This window comes from Stigmatopora argus, chromosome 2, assembly GCF_051989625.1.
Source record: "Stigmatopora argus isolate UIUO_Sarg chromosome 2, RoL_Sarg_1.0, whole genome shotgun sequence".
Classification (NCBI taxonomy): domain Eukaryota; kingdom Metazoa; phylum Chordata; class Actinopteri; order Syngnathiformes; family Syngnathidae; genus Stigmatopora; species Stigmatopora argus.
This window is the reverse complement of record NC_135388.1, coordinates 21,188,835-21,209,181: the sequence shown is the minus strand read 5'-3', so window position 1 is coordinate 21,209,181 and position 20,347 is coordinate 21,188,835. Positions and strand designations below refer to the sequence as shown.

General features: G+C 39.6%; 2 protein-coding genes across 3 annotated transcripts in view; one reads left to right on the top strand and one right to left on the bottom strand.

Annotated features, from left to right (window-relative positions):
• dapk2a (death-associated protein kinase 2a) overlaps window positions 1–20,347 on the top strand; it is a 127,782-nt gene that overhangs the window by 94,420 nt on the left and 13,015 nt on the right. The window lies entirely within an intron of this gene.
• The window catches only part of LOC144091277 (cysteine--tRNA ligase, cytoplasmic-like), a 27,018-nt gene extending 6,671 nt beyond the window's left edge, over window positions 1–20,347 (bottom strand). The window contains exons 1-16 of one of the 2 annotated variants that reach the window (XM_077623498.1): window positions 20,200–20,337; window positions 15,817–16,044; window positions 11,972–12,063; window positions 10,078–10,166; window positions 9,900–9,996; window positions 9,132–9,230; window positions 8,596–8,745; window positions 7,287–7,427; window positions 6,568–6,656; window positions 6,364–6,485; window positions 4,045–4,157; window positions 1,689–1,817; window positions 1,457–1,586; window positions 1,121–1,224; window positions 942–1,039; window positions 27–216 (exon numbers count right to left, since the gene is read on the bottom strand). In XM_077623498.1, coding sequence (XP_077479624.1) covers window positions 27–216; window positions 942–1,039; window positions 1,121–1,224; window positions 1,457–1,586; window positions 1,689–1,817; window positions 4,045–4,157; window positions 6,364–6,485; window positions 6,568–6,656; window positions 7,287–7,427; window positions 8,596–8,745; window positions 9,132–9,230; window positions 9,900–9,996; window positions 10,078–10,166; window positions 11,972–12,063; window positions 15,817–16,044; window positions 20,200–20,221 — 1,893 coding nt within the window. In that variant the 5' untranslated portion in view covers window positions 20,222–20,337. Of the gene's footprint in view, window positions 1–26; window positions 217–941; window positions 1,040–1,120; window positions 1,225–1,456; window positions 1,587–1,688; window positions 1,818–4,044; window positions 4,158–6,363; window positions 6,486–6,567; window positions 6,657–7,286; window positions 7,428–8,595; window positions 8,746–9,131; window positions 9,231–9,899; window positions 9,997–10,077; window positions 10,167–11,971; window positions 12,064–15,816; window positions 16,045–20,199 lie in introns of both variants that reach the window. The other variant, XM_077623506.1, reaches the window with a different exon arrangement.

Below are 20,347 nucleotides of genomic sequence, written 5' to 3'. Positions count from 1 at the left end.
ATGGTCCAAGAGTCCAATCTTCTTACCTTTAGTATTTTGGTGAGATATATGGCGATACTTTCTATTAGCATCCGGTTTGGTCCTACTTTGGCACTTTTCTTACTGGCGATGTAGCTGTTACTCTGATTAACCAGCTGCCTCATTTCCTCCATGACTGTTCGGGTGTCAATGTTGTCACACAGTGCCTCGTGGACTGCTGACTTCCGATCAAAAAAACTACAAACAATTGAAAAAAAAGTTTTGAATATTTTGCTGTCATATAATCAAGGGTGCCACACCTGATTTGGGACAAATACAGCAAACAGTAAATCAGAAGAATCACACTTTGTGCACCTAGAAAGCAATGTCACAAATTCAAATTACAGTGGTCCTGTCGTGTCTTGTGCAAGGTCACTTTGTAGGCCAATTTCCACGATCACCATGACATCGAATGTAGGGTTTGTACGTTTTGTATCTTTCAAACTGTAGCACAGCCACATGGTGACTAGGCACAACCAGCAAGTAATGTGACAATCCCAAATCAATTGAAGTTGGGACGTTGTGTTGCAGGTAAATAAGAACAATAGATGTATTGCAAATTACTATGTTCACCTGATAGTCATACCTTCACTTACGATTGCCTCGAGGTAGGAAAATATCAGATTTTGAAACCCTTTGATATGTAAATGACCATCCCAATATACAAAAAAATAAGATCCTAGAAACAAAATCCCCCAAAACGTAAATGCATTTTGTGTATCCGTTATTTTATTTTGATAGTAATGATGCGGCCTGCTTTACTAACACTTTGAGGCTTAACGACAACAACTCTCTTTTGACCTGTGTTTGTTGTCACCGAGTTCTTTATTTCAAATTATTGATGCGAATGAAATGAATAAGCGTGCCCTGTTATTAATACCCACGCAACTTCTATTGCAAAATGGGCTTTTCTTCTCACCTACCTTTTGTTCAGCCCTACTTCCGCTGCATCCCACTTTTCAAATTGCCCAGTGATGTCAGTAGGTGCACGCAAAATGTCCTTTACATTCAAGAAGAACTCCTGTTGTAGAAAAAAGGAAGAACATAAAACATTGCAAACAATATTTAAAATGAACATTGATTTCCTTGAGCTATCACATACATTCAGGAACTTCTCATACTGGACAACTAATTCCATAGTGTTGGGCGAGTAATCCAAGGTATCTTTCCATGAATGCATTAAGAAAGCTAGACGGAGCTGGCGAGCTGCAATAACAACCAGGAAGCGTTGTTAGACAATATAAATACAATCATTTTACATATAACAACAACAACAAAAATTAACCCGACTTGGTGACATCTGGGAATCTCCAAGGTCTAAAAAGAGTTTTGGGTCCCCTCCTGATAAGAGTACAGAACGCTTGTGGCAATCGAATAGAGTTTTTACAGTTTAAAAGGTTTGTGTTTGATTTCTTCCAGTCAAATGACTCTTAAGTACCTGTATTTTTTGCCAACGCTTCCTTGATTGTAATGAAATTCTTCAGCGATTTGGACATCTTGCATCCTGCAATTGTCAGGTGACCAGTGTGCAGGAAGTAACGGACCCAATTATCATTCTGAAAGAAAGCCTGGAAAATATAAAACCACAAAATAGAACTCTTTGGTCAGTGTACAGTGGAAGACAGTTGTTGTCTATTTCCTAAGGATGATACAAGGTTTTCACTTTATACCTCTGACTGAGCCAGCTCGTTGTCATGATGAGGGAATCTTAGATCAAAGCCTCCACCATGAATATCCATAGACTCCCCTAGGATGGAGCCAGCCATGGCTGAACACTCAATATGCCAGCCAGGCCTTCCCTATTTCAAACATTCACAAGGAAAGTCTTTGTTATCGTCAGAGTTTGTTCAATTGCATGTTATTTTCTCACAATTAGACCTGTATTAAGCTACAGAAGAGTTTCCAGTAAAGGCCCAATGAAATACATGCCTAGAAGCAGGTGTGCCCCAACTGGTCCTTAAGGCTAGCAGTGGGTGCAGGTTTTTGTTCTAACCAATCCAGCACAGACAGTTTAACCAATAAGGTTTCTGCTAAAACAAGATTGGTGAAAAGCTTTCCACTTGATTAGTTAGAATGAAAACCTACACACATTTGGGGCCATTTGTGAAATAATTTAAAAACTCCCTCATGTAATGTCTCTACGAGCACTGGGCGGAGCGATCGCTAATACGAGAGGAATATATACTACTTCTCGTTGGCAAGTGCTCGTGAGTTGTGTGCATCATTTTCGGTATATTTTGAAGGGAAGACAAAAGCAAACAACCCTCAATAGGTTCTTTTTAGCTGCAGCTGAAAATCAGGTTGGAGGCGGGGCAAATTGAGCCAACCCGGGAGAAGAAAGGTATAAAAATGTCAAACAACATTAGAATTAAGTTAAGTATTTTTGAGTGTTTCTATATCGTAATCCAAGTTCATTTAAAATTTGTTTATTTTATGTTACGAGCGCGTTGCCGTGCAAAAAGTCTCACCCCCCCTCCTCCTCTCTCTGTCCCTCTCTCTCCCCTTCGCAAAATCCGTCTAATTTTAGTACTATTAAACTTCATAACCACTAGTCATTTGTTACTGTCACGGAACGCATTAAGCTCGTATCTCGAGGTACTACTGTACTCATACCTGTCAACCTCTGCCGATAACTGCCCTTATAAATGATTATGATTCCCCTTACAAACCGCCCAAAAACCTTACAAACACCGTACGACTCGTACGGAGTTTGTAAGGTTTTTGGGCGGTTTGTAAGGGGAATCATAATCATTTATAAGGGCAGTTATCGGCAGAGGTTGACAGGTATGTGTACTTATGAATGCCTCTAGGTACAAAATTTTCAGGTTATGATTTTTTTTTATATGCAAATGAGTGACTCGAGATACGAAAAAGATCCAAGTTACAAAATCCCCCAAAAAGTCAGTGGATGCATTTCCTTATCCATTATTTTATTTTGAAAATATTGTCGCGGATGCACTGATTCTCACTTTAGAACATCTCTACCCTCTACTGGGCTCTCATTTCATCGCTCTCATTCTATCTCATATAACGACAATAAAAGCATTCAATTCAATTCAATTGGCTGTCTCACAACAACCACTATCCATGTTTCTAGATTCTCTCTTACATACCTGTCCACTTCGACTAAATGCTCCCCTTATTAATGATTGCAATTCCCCTTATTAAGTGATTTAAAAACCGTACAAATGCAACGCGGCACATATTTTCAGACACACAAACACATAAGGCACAGGTAAAAGTCTCAAATGTAGTACAAAGTGGACGGCTTTCGGCACTGGTAGAACAGGCTCTTGCCGCCATTTGGCGGACAAACATGCGGTGCAGTGCATATTTTCATATACTTTATTTATTTTAAGACATTAATAAATTATTTCCTTATAATTTTCTCTCATTTTTGTGTGTTTCCTTGCATCTTCCATACAAAATTGGGACACTGAACAATTTTAAAGGGTTTAGTTGGTATTTGTGTGAGGACCATGGAACGAATTAGAGAATTTACATATAAAGTACACCTCTACTTACAAAATGTTCAGGTTACGAAAAAAGTTCTGGAACCAATGAATTTCGTAAGTAGAGGTTCCAATGTACCTTTTTTTCTTCAGTGGTGAGTCCTAGTAGCAAGCGGAAGACAGAGAGTGGCTTCCGCTTGCGAGTTTCAGCGTGGATTTTCACATTTTTATGAAATTAAAAATAATAATAAGATTTTAAATAATAGCAGAAAAAAATCGCAAAGAAGTGAATTCGCGATAAGTAAAGTCACGATAATCGAGGGAAGACTGTATTGCTTTTTTAGCATTTTGGAAATGACCAATAGCATTGGCTTTTTTTTAGAAACCTTTCTTTTTATTAGCGAAAATGTGCATTTATGTATAGATAAGAAAATTGTAGAAAAAAATATTTTTGTAAAATACCCTTCTATGTACGGGCATGGCCTAAAACAAAGAAGACATTTTAGAGCAGTAGTCTGATGTGGTGCCACCATGAGAGCTCAAAATTGTTCTTGTAGTGTGAGTCTCAAGTCACCTTTCCCCATGGAGAGTCCCACGAAGGCTCTCCGGGCTTTGATGTTTTCCACAAAGCAAAGTCATTGGGTGATTTTTTCTCGCTTAATCTGTCAGCAGAAATGCTGAGGTCACCTTCGAAAACAACAAAAATAAAACTTATTAGTAATGATGCTCAGAGATCCAATTTACCACCACATTATATATTGTGTGTTAAGCTTTTGAAAACTGCTGTAGTCGGTTGAACCAAGCTATTTTATGGTACGTCCAATGTTCCCTCTAAATTCTAATATGTCTGTCTGGGCATACAGTCAACCTCGCTGAGCACACTGAGGACCAGTGTGAGCAACATCATAAATGCTCGCTATGGGCACACACCATTATCACACCTGCCATAAGCAGGTGCATGTCTACTATCCATGATCTAGTCATAATAAAATGTAATGATTAATATCTATGAATGAAACATTTTACTAAATGTCACTAGGATATGCACAAATCTGACTTAAATGTTACCTCATTTTTCACATCATCCTCAGGTTTACAAAACAATTGATTCCATTCTTCTTGAGGGAGGATAGTGCTCCCTGAGCGGACTCGTTTCCCTGGAGCAACTTTTTTAAAATTATTTTTACCCCTATTACCCTATAAACTTGCCGAAGGCTATTTGGAGAGGGCTGGCTTTTGTAAAAGAAGGTAGATTATCACCATCTGGTGGACAAAGACAGGGTTTTATGTCTCCCATCAAACATAACAGCTGCAGAGGGGACTTTTTCACTGGCAGGGGGCAGTGTTTCACCGGGATTCATGTACAACACACACCTGAACTTTGCTTCAGTTTTTTTGGTTCAAAATTTTGTGCGTTATACTCGAATAAATACGGTGTATGCAATATTTTTACATCGGAAAATTCGCTCACCACTTTAGCTTCGCTGCATGTTTTAAAGAGCAGATATTTCTCACACAATTTCACCACTTGTTCTTCTATTTGCACATACTCCGACCATCTTAGAAGAACCGCATTTCTTTTTCATTTCGGCTTGTTGAGTGGCTCTGCCACAGCCCGGTCATTTCGCCATGATAAAGGTTTGGAAACACCTCCACTGAACCGTTAGCTATTTGCTAACCTGCAAAACACAGGCACCTATGCATAACGCCTAACTAACGCAGCCATTCAATGTCGTTAACATTTACACATGCCGGGGAAGTAAACACACGTGACGTGAACCCCATCATATCATTGGCTGGACACAGTGTTAGTCATAGTTTTATCTGTAATTACCGTTTGTTGTCGTTTATTAGTGACAGGCTGCCACTCTCTGAGTTGCGTTGCGAAATGGCACAGAAAAATATGAGAAATTTGAGATACAAGTAAAATTTCGAGCAAATATCTATCTTGAGATACGAGACAACTTTTGATATACGGCCATACAGCGGACGCCAGAGGCTGCTCATAAGAACATCATGGGCACTGTCTTTCTGGCCCCAACTCCCTTGTGTAATGTCTCTTACGAGCACTGGGCGGTGTTTTTTTCCCGTTAGTCAGTGGGAATGACGGAGCTTGTTCGGTAATACGAGAGGAGTACTACTTCCCGGGCAAGTTGGCAAGTTGTCGTTCGTTATCCTATTGTGAGGACATTTGTGTACATCATTTTCGGAATATTTTGAAAGGAAGACAAAAGCAAACAGCCCTCGATAGGTTGCATCTGAAAGTCAGGGTGGAGGCGGGGCAAATAGAGCCAACCCGGGAGAAGAAAGGTATAAAAATTTAAAACAAAATTAGAATTAAGTTTAGTGCAAGGTAAGATTAAACTTATTTTTGAGTGTGTCTGCATCGTAATCCATCATTTAAATTTGTTTATGTTGTCACGAGCGCGTTGCCGTGCAAAAAGTCCCTCTCTCTCTCCCCGCTACGAAATCCGTCTAATTTTAGTACTATTAAACACATTTTAGTACTATTAAACCACTAGTTATTTGTTACTTTGTTAATAGATGCGAATTAGAACAAATAAAAATGTTTTTCCAATCCAATATCCTGTTTTTGGTGTTTTTTCACAGGGCTGGAACGAATTCATTAGTTTTTGGTTCATTTCTATGGGGAAACGTAATTTGAGTTACGAGTAAATTGACATACAACCTCAGTCCCTAGTCCCGGAACGCATTAAACTCATATCTCGAGGTACCATTGTAATGTGTTTATTTTTTTTCCAATACAGGTTGGATTTTATTTTGTGCGTTCCATATGTAATTGCGCACTACTCTGGTGCTCTCCGCGCACAGCTTAGAGGGAACATTGGGTTCGTCATATCAATATCAACACTGTAAACTTGCCATTGTGTACCTTCTCCTTCTTGTAAAGCCTTCTGGTCTCCAACTGCCTCTGGTACAAGTTTGGCATAGGAATGCTGTGGACTTTGATCAAACTTTGCAGTGTCAAAATAAACGGAGCTATTTGATTCATACCTAAAAACAACATTTTGACCATTATCATTTGTAATTAAATAAAAACAGTTGAGTTACAAGCCATTAACAAACTCGTGTTTACCCATAGCCATTTGAAACAATCTTCTCCACAAATTCCACAATCTCTGGCACATATTCACTAACTCGAGTCAGGACATCAGGAGGAAGAACCTGGAAAACAAAAAGTTCATTTTATTTCAGTAATTGAACATTTAAGTACTCCATACAGTCATACCTTGAGATACGAGCTTAATGCGTTTCGGGACACGCGTACACTACTCATGTTTTTCGATTATTTCGTGCTTAATATTGTCATCAAACGCCTTTTCTTCGCACTACGCTTCATTGCACCAGCTTGCTTTGGACCGATTGTGTTTCCCTTAATTCTGCACTGACTAACGCAAAAAAAACACGGAAAAAAATCTTTCGCTCTGCCCAGTGCTCGTAGAGATCTTTGCACGAGAAAAATGCGGCGAGAAAGACAGTCCGCTGAAATCATAAGCAGCCTTCTCGCGTCTCGGCCACCGGGCATGCCACCTACTGGCTAACTCTTAGCCTACAGAGAACAATAAGATCAAATTAATCAGTCCTGATCCCCAAAAATAAAACTGCACTCAGCTATTTATGCATATTCCTACATCCCTAGAATAAGCAGCTTAAATTTCATTGTGATCCTTCCGCAAAATATAATAACACACTCCCAGCAATTTTAGCTTCAACTTCACAGACCTTCAGCCAGAAATAGTGAAAAGCATAGCCATTCACTTAGTGGTTTGTGATTGTGATTGCCCTGCTACTTACGTTCAAAGCGGCCATGTCTTTATGGTACTCTCCCTCCCAAAATTTAGGTAGAATTGAGAAGATTGAGTTGTCTGTGACTTCACATCCAAACTGACCATCCAGCCAGTCAGACAACATGTCCTTGGACTTTTCAAGTAGTGCCTAGAAGAAAATTACACTTTTTGTGACTATTTTCATCTGAAACATCTTACATCTATTCAAATGTATTAGTATATTAACTAATTAGGTCAAAATGAAAATGCCAAAATACCTATATTAAATTCAAAATAACGAAGTAAAACAAAGTTGTTTCCTTAATTTAAAGCAGTGGTTCCCAAACTGGGGGGCGCGCCCCCCTAGGGTGGTGTAAAGAGAATTCAAGGGGGGCGTGAAGTCATCTGCTAAAAAAATGTTTAAATAGATTATAAGAATAATAAAATCAAAGAATAAAAATCTGCCATTAAATACATGCAAAATATGATTATAGCAGTCACTCCAACGGTCCAACCCGTTTTCTATTAAGCTAGTTTTTGTTACACGTTTTGAACGCGTCACTGATACTAACCACACTGACGCTACTGAGCAACTCGTCACAATCTCGCAACCCGTCAACCCGAGCACATGTTCACCTTGTCCACGGTAAGGATTTGTTTCGCTCTTCAATTCTGGATCACATTCCTTTCTTTTAGTGATTAAATTTTATTTACGATAACTAGTGAGCAATGTGATGATTTTGATGAATGTTGGTAGTGATAATGGTTATGTTTGTGATGATGATGGTGGATGGGGTTTTCGGCTCTTGTTGTCCTGAAAACAAAACAGCGGAACCGACTTGATGTAGCAAATGACTTGCGTTGTGCGCTGTCATCCTTCAAACCTAGGATTTCTGATCTCGTGAGGAAGAAGCAACAACATCCATCTCATTAAATTAGTTCATAAAATGGTGCCTAAGTCTCATGAGTCTTTCCAAATATTATATGTAATGTTTTCAATGTATTTAGATTCTTAAAATTGCCAGTCAATTTTGCCAGTTTGCTAAAGTTTTTTTTCGCTCCCTTTCAAACAAATGTGTTTAGTTTACTTAGAAAAAATGTCTCTCTGGAATGTACTATTATTTGTTTGAGTGGCTTTCATTATTAAAATTTAATACAAACAGAGATCTGTTTTCCTGAACAATGCTAAGAAATAAATGCAATAAAATAAAATAAGTTCACATGAGCAAAAGAGGAAGTGGGAGGGGGGGGCGTGTGGGTCTACTGGAAGCAAGAAGGGGGCGTCAGGTAAGATAGTTTGGGAACCACTGATTTAAAGTTTCGAAGGAAAGTCTTACATGGCTTAGAGGTTGAAGCACATCATCCGTAGCCCCATTCGCCAACGCTGCCTGCAGAGGCTGCAGAGCACCCATAATGGCGGCATCAAGCCTTTCAAGCATATGTTTCTTATCTGTGTCGGTAGTTGAGGTCAAGCGGGCCTGAAAGGGCTGAGGATCGCAAGTAAGACATTTCAAATCATACATTGACACAATTTTCACATTGCTTAAATTATTCTTTGAGGGTAGTTTTCACTTAATTGGACACACAAACCCGTAGCTGATTACCGTAGCTGCGGTGCACTTGCTCCTCTACACTACCAAGGCTTACATTCACCCACTTACACACATATTGATGCATCAATGGATGGATGGATGTGCAAGGCGCGGCCTGGCCCACTGGGAGAAAATTTAAAGTTCTGTGTCTTGCCCGGATACATTTCCACATTGAACAGTTAAGTCAAAAACAAGCTGGTGACCCTTCGGTCACTGGACAACCTCTTGCAACTGCACTACAGCCACTCCAAACACACTTTCATTTTTTTCTAGTATCTCACCACTTGGGCTGTCAGCACATCCTTCAGGATTTGAGCAGGAACAGGTTGTTTTTCCTTGTACTGGTCCAGTAGATAGTTCTGACGTGCCCGTTTAATGATCTGCAGAATAAGAGTAGCAACATAAAAAAATGACACTATTTAAATGGTGAGCTTATTTTTTTAAAAGCACCTAGTTGTTGCTTGAATGGAACTCTGTACAAGGCCCAAAACTTTGGCCACGCACTTTGTAACGCGGCCCGTAAACACAAACAGTTCATATTTAGTATTGATCAGAATAACATAGTTACAGTATGTTCCTTGCCCCACACAAGCAATATACGGTAATATCTGTTATATATATATATATATATATATATATATATATATATATATATATATATATATATATATATATATATATATATATATATATATATATATATATATATTATGTCCACAGCCATCACAATGGACTGACCAACGATTTTCTTGATAAAAAGAGAACTAGCACAAAAGCCTGAACATTCGAAATATCTTCGCTGCATTAATCAAATTACAAACAGAATTAAGCTCAAATTATAGTATATACAGCACACAGCTCAGACTACTTGAGAAGATGAAAAACTTTATCCTAAAACAGACACCAAAATTTGAAACAAAAGTTAAACATTTAAGATGGAGCCAGGAATAGTTTACTACAAGCATTACAAAAATACTTGAATATTTGAACAATCTTCAAGATAGGTTTGTGTAAATTATAATGTTCTTACTTTGTGATAGTATTCTTACTTTGTCATCGATGTCTGTGATGTTCATGCAGTAATAGACATCATACTTAAAGTAATCCCTTAGTATCCTTCGCAGAATATCAAAAGAGATGTAGGACCTAGCAAAACATAAGCATTCACAAATTCAGTATAAAAGATGATTTGAATGGTAGCAGGACAGTTCAAATGTGCCCTGTTACCTGGCATGTCCCATATGAGATGCGTCATAGACTGTTGGCCCACAACTGTACCACGTGACCTTGTTCCCATTTTGTGGTACAAAACGCTCCTAAAAATTTGGAATCAGAGAGGTTAGATATTGATAATAGGATGACAAGTTGGGAGTCAATCAACAACAGGTCTTATTGTTCTGCCAATAACAGTCCCAACAGTTATTTGTCATTAAAATGACAATGACACAAAAACAAATCTCACTTGAAACCTTTAGTAGTTGAGTTGCCAACCCTTTGGTGAGTCATCAATTTATTGTGGTGGCAGCGTTTAGACTCCCAATAATTCTCGGAGCAAAAATGCCTAGGGTTTTGTGAAACTGATAGGTTTATTCAGGGCAAACAGGTCTTCAGAGGGACCAGAAAAAAAATACTACTATTAATTACTTTGATGAGTTCCATAAATAGTCGGCATTTTCCCTCGCCTTCTCTGAGGCCCCCTAGAAACCGACGCTGCAGTTCGATGATCGACTTAATTGTTATGTCATTGGATTTGCAGCCTCATGAATTGTCCACTGATCGTGGTGAGTTGGTAGCGAGTTGGTTCTGATGTTGGGGAAATATGTTGGCCGAAACACTGCAAAAGAGTCCCGTTAGAATGACTTTTAACTTCCACCTCTGGCAGAACTTTGCTCATATCCTGGTGGAGCCAAGGTACCTCCGCTTCTGAGGAAGCCAACTGGACTGTTGCCATTAGGGGGTTGGTGCTTGTCATGACAGCAATCCGCATCAAACTGAAGAAGTCCCATCGGGCTTTTTGGGCTTGTGGGACTCCTGAGCCAACTCAGTGGTATTGGATGGCCAAAAGCAGCTTTGTTGGTCACTATGGCAAAAACTGGGGTGTGGGAGGGGTTCCTTGAAGCAATCAAAAATGACAGTATCGAAGAAATTCTGATCCACCATCTAACATAGCAGAAAGGAAAGACAGTGCATCACCATCATCTCAAAGAAGACCTCGACTTGGGACTTTATGAGTGAGAGGACCGAATACTTTGAAGACATCCTAATATTCCACCAACCCACATTCTCAAGGGAAACAAAGTCTGGAAATTCTGAAGTGAACAGATTGTCACCAAGTTGATTTAAAAAAAACTCCTTGGTGGCATGGCAGGTGAATGAGATACGTCTGGTGTTTAGAAGGGTTTTTAATTTTGTAGGTCTGACCAAGTTAAAAAATTACATAGACATCGAAGAAAATACCACCACCCACAGGTGCTTTGTGGATTTGGAGACGACGCTTAACTGCTCTTGGAGTATGGCATATTGGAAGTCCTAATGCAGGCTTTTTGATATGACCAGTCTCAGAGGTTGGTTCGCATTGCATAGAAACTGAAGCTCATTTGTTTTCGAATGTGTTTTGTTCAAATGGTGATTTTTTTTCCTAATGCAATCTTTTTAAGCCAAGTAGAAGCTTACGGTAAATCCATTATAGATGACATAAGACATTTTAAAATACCTGTCAACCTCGGCCATAATGATTGCAATTCCCCTTATTAAGCCATAAAAAAACGTATAAATGCAACGCAGCATATATTTACTCACATAGGGCGCGCGTAAGTCTAACATTTTCTCCAAAGTGTACGGCTTTCTGATGCGCTATATTTATATGGTGAAAAGGCGTACAGGTGAAAGGGGGATGCGCGTGCGCATATCATGCATGACAATACCATTAGCAGTTGGCGATTACGTTTTCGTCAGCTACCAGTGACTGAGACGATCCAGATTAGAGTGGGTACAAAAAAAAGTACCTAAAAAAAAAATACCACGCAATAATTGTTATACGGCGTACACAATTTGAAATCATCAAAAAACGTATAAAATACGGGAAAAACTTGACAGGTATGCTAGTCATTTGTTACCATACCTTTGCTCTCGTCAGACTATTATAGAGTCGAAGTTGGGGAACATCTGTTCCAGGTGGCGGAGACCATTGATGCTGTAGCCTTTTTCCTTTGCCTGAAATCAGATAGTCAAAAGTATTAAAGAGGATGGGAAACACCTACAAATACAGTGATACCTCTACTTACAAAATAAATTGTTGCACGTGGTTTCATAGCATGTTTAGCAAGTAGAGATGTATTTCACATGTAAACGCCCTTATTCGTTCAAACCGTTCGAAGGCCCATAATACCACCCTGAAACCCCCATAAATATGAAAAAAGTACATACAGTGGTACCGCTACTTACAAATCCCTCTAAATTTGAAATTTTCAGGTTACAAAACATTCATTCATCCATTCATTTTCTGAACGGCTTTATCCTCATTAGGGTCGCAGGGGGTGCTGGAGCCTATCCCAACTGACTCCGGGCCAGAGGCGGGGGACACCCTGAATCGTGGCCAGCCGATCACAGGGCACAAGGAGACGGACAACCATGCACACTCACCCCCACACCTAGGGGCAATTTAGACTGTCCAGTCAGCCAAAAATGCATGTTTTGGAGGAAACCCACGCAGGCCTGGGGAGAACATCCAAACTCCACACAGGTGGACCGACCTGGATTTGAAACCAGGACCCCAGAGCTGTGAGGCCGACGCGCTAACCACTAACCCACCGCGCCAGTTACAAAACACTTGAATGAATTTTGTAATATACAAAAACAAGAGCCATTATTTTTTTAAGGGTTTAGTTGGTAGTTTTTTCTGAAGCCCGTGGAACAAATGAGATAATTTACATATGTAAAGAGATATATAAGTACTGCTCTAGTAATGAAAAATCCAAGTTACGAAATCATTTAATTTTGCAAGTAGAGGTACAACAAAAAAGATAAGAAAATTATTCATTAAGCCATCAAAATTAATGAGACAAGCAAAGACATGTTTCATTGGGGTGATTTGGCGAGTGCGGAGGAGGAGGCTAAAGTTTGGCAGCTGTGTAAACATATTTATATGTACACTCAGATAAACATAAAGCTTAACAACTTTCCAACAACTATTACGCTGTCTTGTGTCAGAAATTAAAATAGGTTAAGTTCATACGGCAGATAGTTAATGTACAATTCCAATTTTCCATCATATATGGTCATTTGGCTGACCGTTTCATACTGCCTTTTTCTTTTTCCATTAGGTCCTTTCAAGTGTTACTTATGCGCACTAGTTCACAGCACACTGAGTAAACTGACCCACATGCCACCCTGAATCGGTGGCCAGCCGATCGCAGGGCACAAGGAGACGGACAACCATGCACACTCACACCCAGCCTCACCATGCATTTTTTTGGAATGTGGGAGGAAACCGGAGTACCTGGAGGAAACCCACGCAGACCCGTGGAGAACACGCAAACTCCACACAGGTGGACCGACCTGGACTTGAACCCATGACCCCAGAGCTGTGAGGCCGATGCGCTAACCACTCACTCCACCGGGCCACCTTGTGGAATGTTTGTTAACGATAATATTAAAAACTCTTGATAAAAAATTGATAATTTTAAAATGCAATTACACCACCCGAAAACCAAAGAGAACGGGCGCACTGTTCCAAGACTAACACTAGTCTAAACCAGGGGTAGGGAACCTATGGCTTGGGAGCCACGTGTGGCTCTTTGCTAACCTGTGAGGTAAAACATGTATTTAAATCGCTGGTGACACAGCCGAGTCACGTCGGCATTATGGAGCTGACACTACCTCTAAAGGCAATCATGTTTTTTTTTTCATTAGACTTTTATCCATGTATATTTTCAAGAATTATCTATGCGCACTAGTTCACAGCACACGGAGTAAACTGACCCACATGCCACAGAACCAACAAAACAAATGACTGTGACCATATTGAATTTTAAAAAATGAAAGACATAAATTACTCAGTTTCCTTATTATTTTTAATTTATTCACTAAAGTCGGATATAAACAAAAAAATTGGAAAAACAGGCATTGTGACTGTTACCATAGTGCTGTTGACATGTCAACTTATAGGCTTTTCCCGTATTTTATACGTTCTTTGGTCATTTCAAATTGTGTACACCATACAACAACTTTTGAACTAAGCTAACCCGGCCAGAAGGTATAAAACTGTAAAACAAAATTAGAATTCAGTTTTGTGTAAAGTTTTATTAAATGTATGTTTGAGTGTCTGTATATATTAATCCAAGTTCATTTAAATGTGTTTGTTTGGTTACGAGTGCATTGTCGTGGAAACAGACCGGATAGCGGCTCTCGAGGACCGGAGTTGGCCACCCCTGCTAGCATAACAATTTAAATATCTAAACACAATGCTAAAGGGGGTTTCTTTGGGGTGGGGGATATGAGACATGAAATTATGTTTGTAACAGTTAATCTGTGCAAGCACAATTTTGATTTAAAGTACAGTGGTACCTCGACCTACAATCAGTTCTGCCTACGACATGCTCGAGGTACGATGAAAATTTCGATCGAATAATTCGCCCTAGATACGATCAAAATTTCGAGATGCGACCAAGCCAGGTGGCCATGACATGAGAGGCTGTTTATCATTGGATTGGATTGGATTGGATAACTTTATTCATCCCGTATTCGGGAAATTTTGTTGTCACAGTAGAAAGAGGGTGAGGATGCAGGAATAGGAAAGGCATTTTAGACATAAATAGATAGGTAAAAATAAGTTAATAAATAAATACATGAATAAATATATAAATAAATAAGCGTGTTGCTTAGCACATATATACATACATACACATAAATATACATATACATTGTAGCGGTCTTTTTTGCCATATTTCTTTCGTGTATAACAGATATCTACGAGCACTGAACGATTTATTCAGACGAGTTTCCGCTACACATGGACCAGAAAACGCACAACGCGCATGCGCGGGCAAAAAGAGGGCTTTCTGGGTAATGAAGTATACTCGTGCACACAACACCGATAGCCAATGGCACCTTTTCTCAGAATAAAACTTCATTACCCACAATCAATATGTGGGTAAGCAGCTGTTGCATTTCCTGTTATTCCTTCCTTAGCCTGTTAGCTCCCGCGATTGCTCATTCAAGACTACTTCTCGTTGGCAAGTGGTCGTGCGTTATCCTATTGTGAGGACATTTGTGTGCATCATTTTCGGAATATTTTGAAGGGAATACAACAGCAAACAGCCCATCGATAGCGAACGTGAGGGTGGAGGCGTGGCAAACAGCTAACCCGCCCAGAACAAAGGTAAAAAAAAAAAAAAAAAAATTAGAATTCAGTTTTGTGTAAAGTTACATTAAATGTATGTTTGAGTGTGTCTGTATATATTAATCCAAGTTAATTTAAATTTGTTTGTTCGTTTACGAGTGCGTTGTTGCCGTGGATAAAGTCCCCCCGAACACCCCAACCCGCCTCTGTGTATGTCGCTGTCTCTACCCTCCCCGAAATGCATCTAATTTTACTTCTATTAAACACATTTTATTAATATTAAACCATTAGTTATGTGTTACTTTGTTAATAGATGGCAAATTAGAAGAAATAAAACATTTTTTCCAATCCAATATCCTGTTTTTTTGTGATTTTTCAGAGGGTTGGAACGAATTAATTTGTTTTTATTTCATTTCAATGGGAAACGTCCGCTCAAGTTACGAGAAGCTCGACATACGATCTCAGTCCCAGAACGGATCAAGATCGTATGTCGAGGTACCACTGTAAATGCTAATGCTTTCTGCAGGGGTGACCGGCCACTTTCACCGAGTAAGGACCTCGCCATAGTAGCAAGTTCCACACATAGTTTACATCTAGCCTTCTCAGGTTTTCCACTGTCTACTCACTGCTGCTGTCTGGGCTCAGGTCCTGCGGCATTGAGGTTATGTGCCAGTACCAACGCCGAGCATGGACATGTTTTGGGTCTGGGGGCTTGCAGAGAATCTTAAATGCTTTCTGGTCAGCCTGTGAAGGGCTGAAACCAGCCAGGTAGCTGCGAGTGCTTAGGTAGTCATTCAGTGCTGCTGCCAGAGCAGCATCCTCTTTTATTTGGAGCAGGAACTCATACTCAAAGGCTGCAAAATAAGGGGGGAAAGCAAATTCCAGATAAGACTAGGCTGCACCAGCCTATAAAAAGCAGTAACACGTCTACAGGTATTCCCTGAAAGCCTGTCACTATATCTGAATTTAGCCTTTAATAATTAGTCTGTGAGGATAAAGGATAGGGCAAATGAAGGAAATTAGCAAAAAACAAAATTGTGAAACCTATGCAGCATGTGTTTGGCAACTGTTCAAATGCTAAGTTAATGAGAAAAAATTTAGACAATGGTCAACAATTTAAAAAGCATATTGTGGCAATGAAAATAAGCATTGATTTAATTACCCCTTCACTGAAATAAACAGGCCCATATAGTCCCAGTGAAAGAAAATAGCAATCATTTGGAACATTGTTAATAAATACACAAAAAAGGTATGCAAATGAACCATTTTTTGTGGCCACTAATGAGAATTTAAGAATGAAATTGAAGGCAAACATAAACGAAACTAAAATAGCAGAGATATGAAAAAATAAGACCCTTTTACAGAAATTCAAGTGACAATTTAGTCACTTTACGCAAAATGAGTACATTTGACCATAACCATGATTCATTTTCATTTCAATGTGAAGTTTTAAATCTATCATAAAAACAGATGGGACAGCCCGTCGGCCGAGAGGTTAGCGTGTCGGTGTCACAGTTCTGGGGTCGAGGGTTCAATCCCAGGTCGGTCCTCACTGTGTGGAGTTTGGATGTTCTCCCAGGGCCAGTGTGGGTTTTCTCCGGGTACTCCAGTTTCCTCCTACATTCCAAAATCATGCATGTAGGCTGGTTGAACACTCTAAATGGCCCCTAGGTATGGTTTCGGCCTTAACGGCGGCGGCCCTGACAGTGCCAGTATGAGTGTGAGGTTGTCCGTTGGATGTTCTGCATGGGTTTCCTCCAAAACATGCATTATAGGCTGACTGGACAGTCTAAATTGCCCCTAGGTGTGGGTGTGAGAATGCATGGTTGTCCGTTTCCTTGCCTTGTGCCCTGTGATCGGCTGGCCACGATTCAGGGTGTCGCCCGCCTGTGGCCCGGAGAAAGCTGGGATTGGCTCCAGCACCCCCCGTGACCCTAATGAGGATATATATATATATATAGGTTTTACGGTGTGTATGTATGTATGTGTATATATATATATATATATATATATATATATATATATATATATATATATATATATATATATATATATATATATATATATATATATATATACACACACCGTAAAACCTCTATTTGAGCGGCACCTCTAATAAAATGGCACCTTGGTGGAAGAATTGAAAAATAGAATGGCACCCTCTAATTGAACGTCACTACGGGGAAAGTTTGAAAAATAGAGCGGCACGCCGGTGAAATAGAGGTTTTTCTCAACCTTAGAAGGTGGTCAGATGGCAAGATACCGTTGTCACATTAGCGATCCCACCAAGAAGCAATTGAAGAAGCTACATATTGATGTGGCCGGGATTCCAGGAGACTGCACCAAATTTATACAGGCCCCGAGGTCTACTGGAACGGCCCAGTCAAGGCCAAAGTCCGACAGTTCTACAAGAACTGGATGTTGCACAGCGAGAAGAGGATAACGCACGACCACTTGCCGTTCGCTATCGATGGGCTGTTTGCTGTTGTATTCCCTTCAAAATATTCCGAAAATGATGCACACAAATGTCCTCACAATAGGATAATGCACGACCACTTGCCAACGAGAAGTAGTCTTGAATGACCGATCGCGGGAGCTAAGGAAAGAATAACAGGAAATGCAATAGCTGATCTTACCCACGTATTGATTGTGGGTAATGAAGTTTTATTCTGAGAAAGGGTGCCATTGGCTATCGGTGTTGTGTGCACGAGTATACTTCATTACCCAGAAAGCCCTCTTTTTGCCCGCGCATGCGCGTTGTGCGTTTCCTGGTCGAAACCCGTCTGAATAAATCGTTCAGTGCTCGTAGATATCTGTAATACACGAAAGAGATGCCCCCAAAAAAGACGACAATGATAAACAGCCTCTCATGTCATGGCCACCTGGCTTGGTCGCATCTCGAAATTTTTGTCGTACCATATCTTTGGGGGGGAAGGCAGCCAGGCAGGTAGGGAGGCTCCGGACGAATGGACCGACAGACGGGCGGAAGGACGGACGGGGGGAAAAGCCGAGCGGCTGGGCCGAACCGACTGGTCGGGCGACTAGTGTGCGAGGGGAGGACACATCGCCAGTGCGGACTGACTGACTGACTATACATACATTGGTACCTCTACATACGAGCAGCTCTACCTACGAGATGGTCGAGATACGAGGTAAATTTTGAGCAAATAATTAGCTCTAGATAGGAGAACAATTTCGAGATCCGAGAAAGCCAGGTGGCCATGACATGAGAGGCTGTTTATCATTGTAGCGCAGGGTCTTTTTTTACCGCATCTCTTTCGTGTATAACAGATATCTACGAGCACTGAGCGATTTCTTCACGAGTTTCTCCTACACATGGACAGAAAACGCACAACGCGCATCCGCAGGCAAAAAGAGGGCTTTCTGGGTAATGAAGTATACTCGTGCACACAACACCGATAGCCAATGGCACCCTTTCTCAGAATAAAACTTCATTACCCACAATCAATACGTGGGTAGGCTGAGCTGTAGCATTTTTTTCAGGGTTTTTCCTTTCTTAGACTGTTAGCTCCCGTTAGCAGAGCGATCGCTCGTTGGCAAGTGGTCGTGCGTTATCCTATTGTGAGGACATTTGTGTGCATCATTTTCGGAATATTTTGAAGGGAATACAACAGCAAACAGCCCATCGATAGCGAACGTGAGGATGGAGGCGTGGCAAACAGCTAACCCGGAGAACAAAGGTAAAAAAAAAATTAAAAAAAATTTAGATTTCAGTTTTGTGTAAAGTTACATTAAACATATGTTTTAGTGTGTCTGTATATATTATTCCAAGTTCATTTAAATTTGTTTGTTCGGTTACGAGTGCGTTGTCGTGGAAAGTCCCCCCGATGAAGTTTTATTCTGAGAAAGGGTGCCATTGGCTATTGGTGTTGTGTGCACGGTATACTTCATTATCCAGAAAGCCCTCTTTTGGCCCGCGCATGCACGTTGTGCGTTTCCTGGTCGAAACTCGTCTGAATAAATCGTTCAGTGCTCGTAGATATCTGTTATACACGAAAGAGATGCGGCAAAAAAGACAGTGCGCTACAATGATAAACAGCCTCTCATGTCTTCTGTCTTAATGATTTGGTGATTCTTAATGATCCCATTGACTTTGATTTGCTTTGTACTTTGTGCTTTTTGCTTTTGCTTTGTTGTTCTGCTGCCTTTGACTGTACTGTCTAACTTATAACTATGCCTTTTCTTGCTACTGTCACAATGAAACAATGAAATTTCCCGAATACGGGATGAATAAAGTTATCCATTCCAATGTCATGGCCACCTGGCTTGGTCGCATCTCGAAATTTTGATTGTATCTAGGGCGAATTATCCGATTGAAATTTTCATCGTACCTCGAGCATGTCGTAGGTAGAGCTGATCGTAGGTCGAGGTACCACTGTACATGCATATACATACATATAAATAGTATGTATATGTATGTGTATATATATATATAAATACATATATATATACATATATATATAAATATATATATATATATATATATATATATATATATATATATATATATATATATATATATATATATAAATATATATATATATATATATATATATATATATATATATATATATATATAAATATATATATATATATATATATAAATATATATATATAAATATATATATATAAATATATATATATAGATATATATAGATATATATATAGATAGATATATATAGATATATAGATATATATATATATATATATAGATATATATATATACATATATATATATATACATATATATATATATATATATATATATATATATATATATATATATATATATATATATATATATATACATACACACACACACACACACGCACAACAATGAATGTTCAGGTTTTTCTAGTACGTTTCTCGTGTCACGACTATCACGTAGCAAGCATGTCCACGTTTAACACTATAACAAGATAACATACATGATGTCATTTCAGATTAGCAAATACTTTTAGAGAAGGCTACATAGCGGGGGAAAATACCTTGCTGTCCGGTGGTAGACATTATTACAGCGTTACGTTGTGGTTGCTGGATGCTGATGCAACAATAACGTGTCGGGAAGGAAGGAGAGACCGGGAAGTAAATACGTACGCACTGTGGGAACTAATGTACGACGAAGCACATAACAGT